Raw genomic sequence first — 918 nt, forward strand, 5'->3', positions numbered from 1 at the left:
AGTGTATCAGGGGTGCCAAGCACCCGTGGTTTTCCTCCCCGTTTTTCGACTATAAGAAAGTCTACCCTAGGAAGGAAAGCGCCCTTAGCCCAGGAAGGAGGGAATTTCCTACCACACTCCGATACAACGACTCCGAGTCGTGGTATTGGTCTTATCGAGTTTGACATTCCAGATGCTGCTTCTAAGGCCCTAGGTGTTGTTGATCGCCAACAAGTTATTGGAAGGAAGGTGAGAGCTCGCCGTGATAGGGGACCTTAGACTTCGTCCAACACGTTGACGAGAATATCGGTACTGTGGACATAGAAATCGGTACTGGATCTCGGCAGTGAATGAGGTCCTACCCATATACAGTCTATTGAGAGCCAGAACCCAACGTCGACCAAAATATTAGAGAGACTTAACTAATAATCATCACTGGTATGCAAATGACTACAGCTTAGCTCAGCGATGATACGCTGAGAATCAACCACAATGGGACAGATATCACAAGAGACAACAATTGACACAAGCCGAATCTCACAGACCTTCACATCTCCCCCAGTTGATTCTCAACTTGAGCAAGTACAAGATTCCTAACATGCTCCTTCACGGGCAAACTATTTACATCACCTTGACGGCGAATACTCACACTGTGGCGACCGCAGCTCATCACTTCATAGACTGAGTTATCTTTAACCTCCTTATTAGACCGTCTAACCAAGTCACCAATCTTAAAACACTTCTTATTTGGCTTGACGCCAGAAGTCTCCATCGACATCTCTTTTTGCATAGCCAACTCGTTGATAGCCTCAATCTTCCTTGTAAGGGGACTATCATAACGTCGCTGGAAAAAATATCAAAAGGCGTTGTACCGGTCGATAGAGGGCTAAGATTAATACTCTTTATTATAGTAGGTATATGGATAGACCACTCACGCTT

The 918-nt window shown here is 45.2% G+C and overlaps 1 protein-coding gene across 1 annotated transcript; it reads right to left on the reverse strand.

Moving 5' to 3' along the window:
• Positions 1–526: 526 nt before the first annotated feature.
• On the reverse strand, positions 527–823 carry Pmar_PMAR016012 (hypothetical protein; the record flags this gene model as incomplete). The annotated part of the gene is made up of 1 exon (XM_002775932.1): positions 527–823. A coding segment is annotated over one exon (297 nt), but the record flags the coding sequence as incomplete, so codon positions are not given.
• Positions 824–918: the final 95 nt, after the last annotated feature.

Source organism: Perkinsus marinus, assembly GCF_000006405.1.
Source record: "Perkinsus marinus ATCC 50983 genomic scaffold scf_1104296955174, whole genome shotgun sequence".
Classification (NCBI taxonomy): Eukaryota; Perkinsozoa; order Perkinsida; family Perkinsidae; genus Perkinsus; species Perkinsus marinus.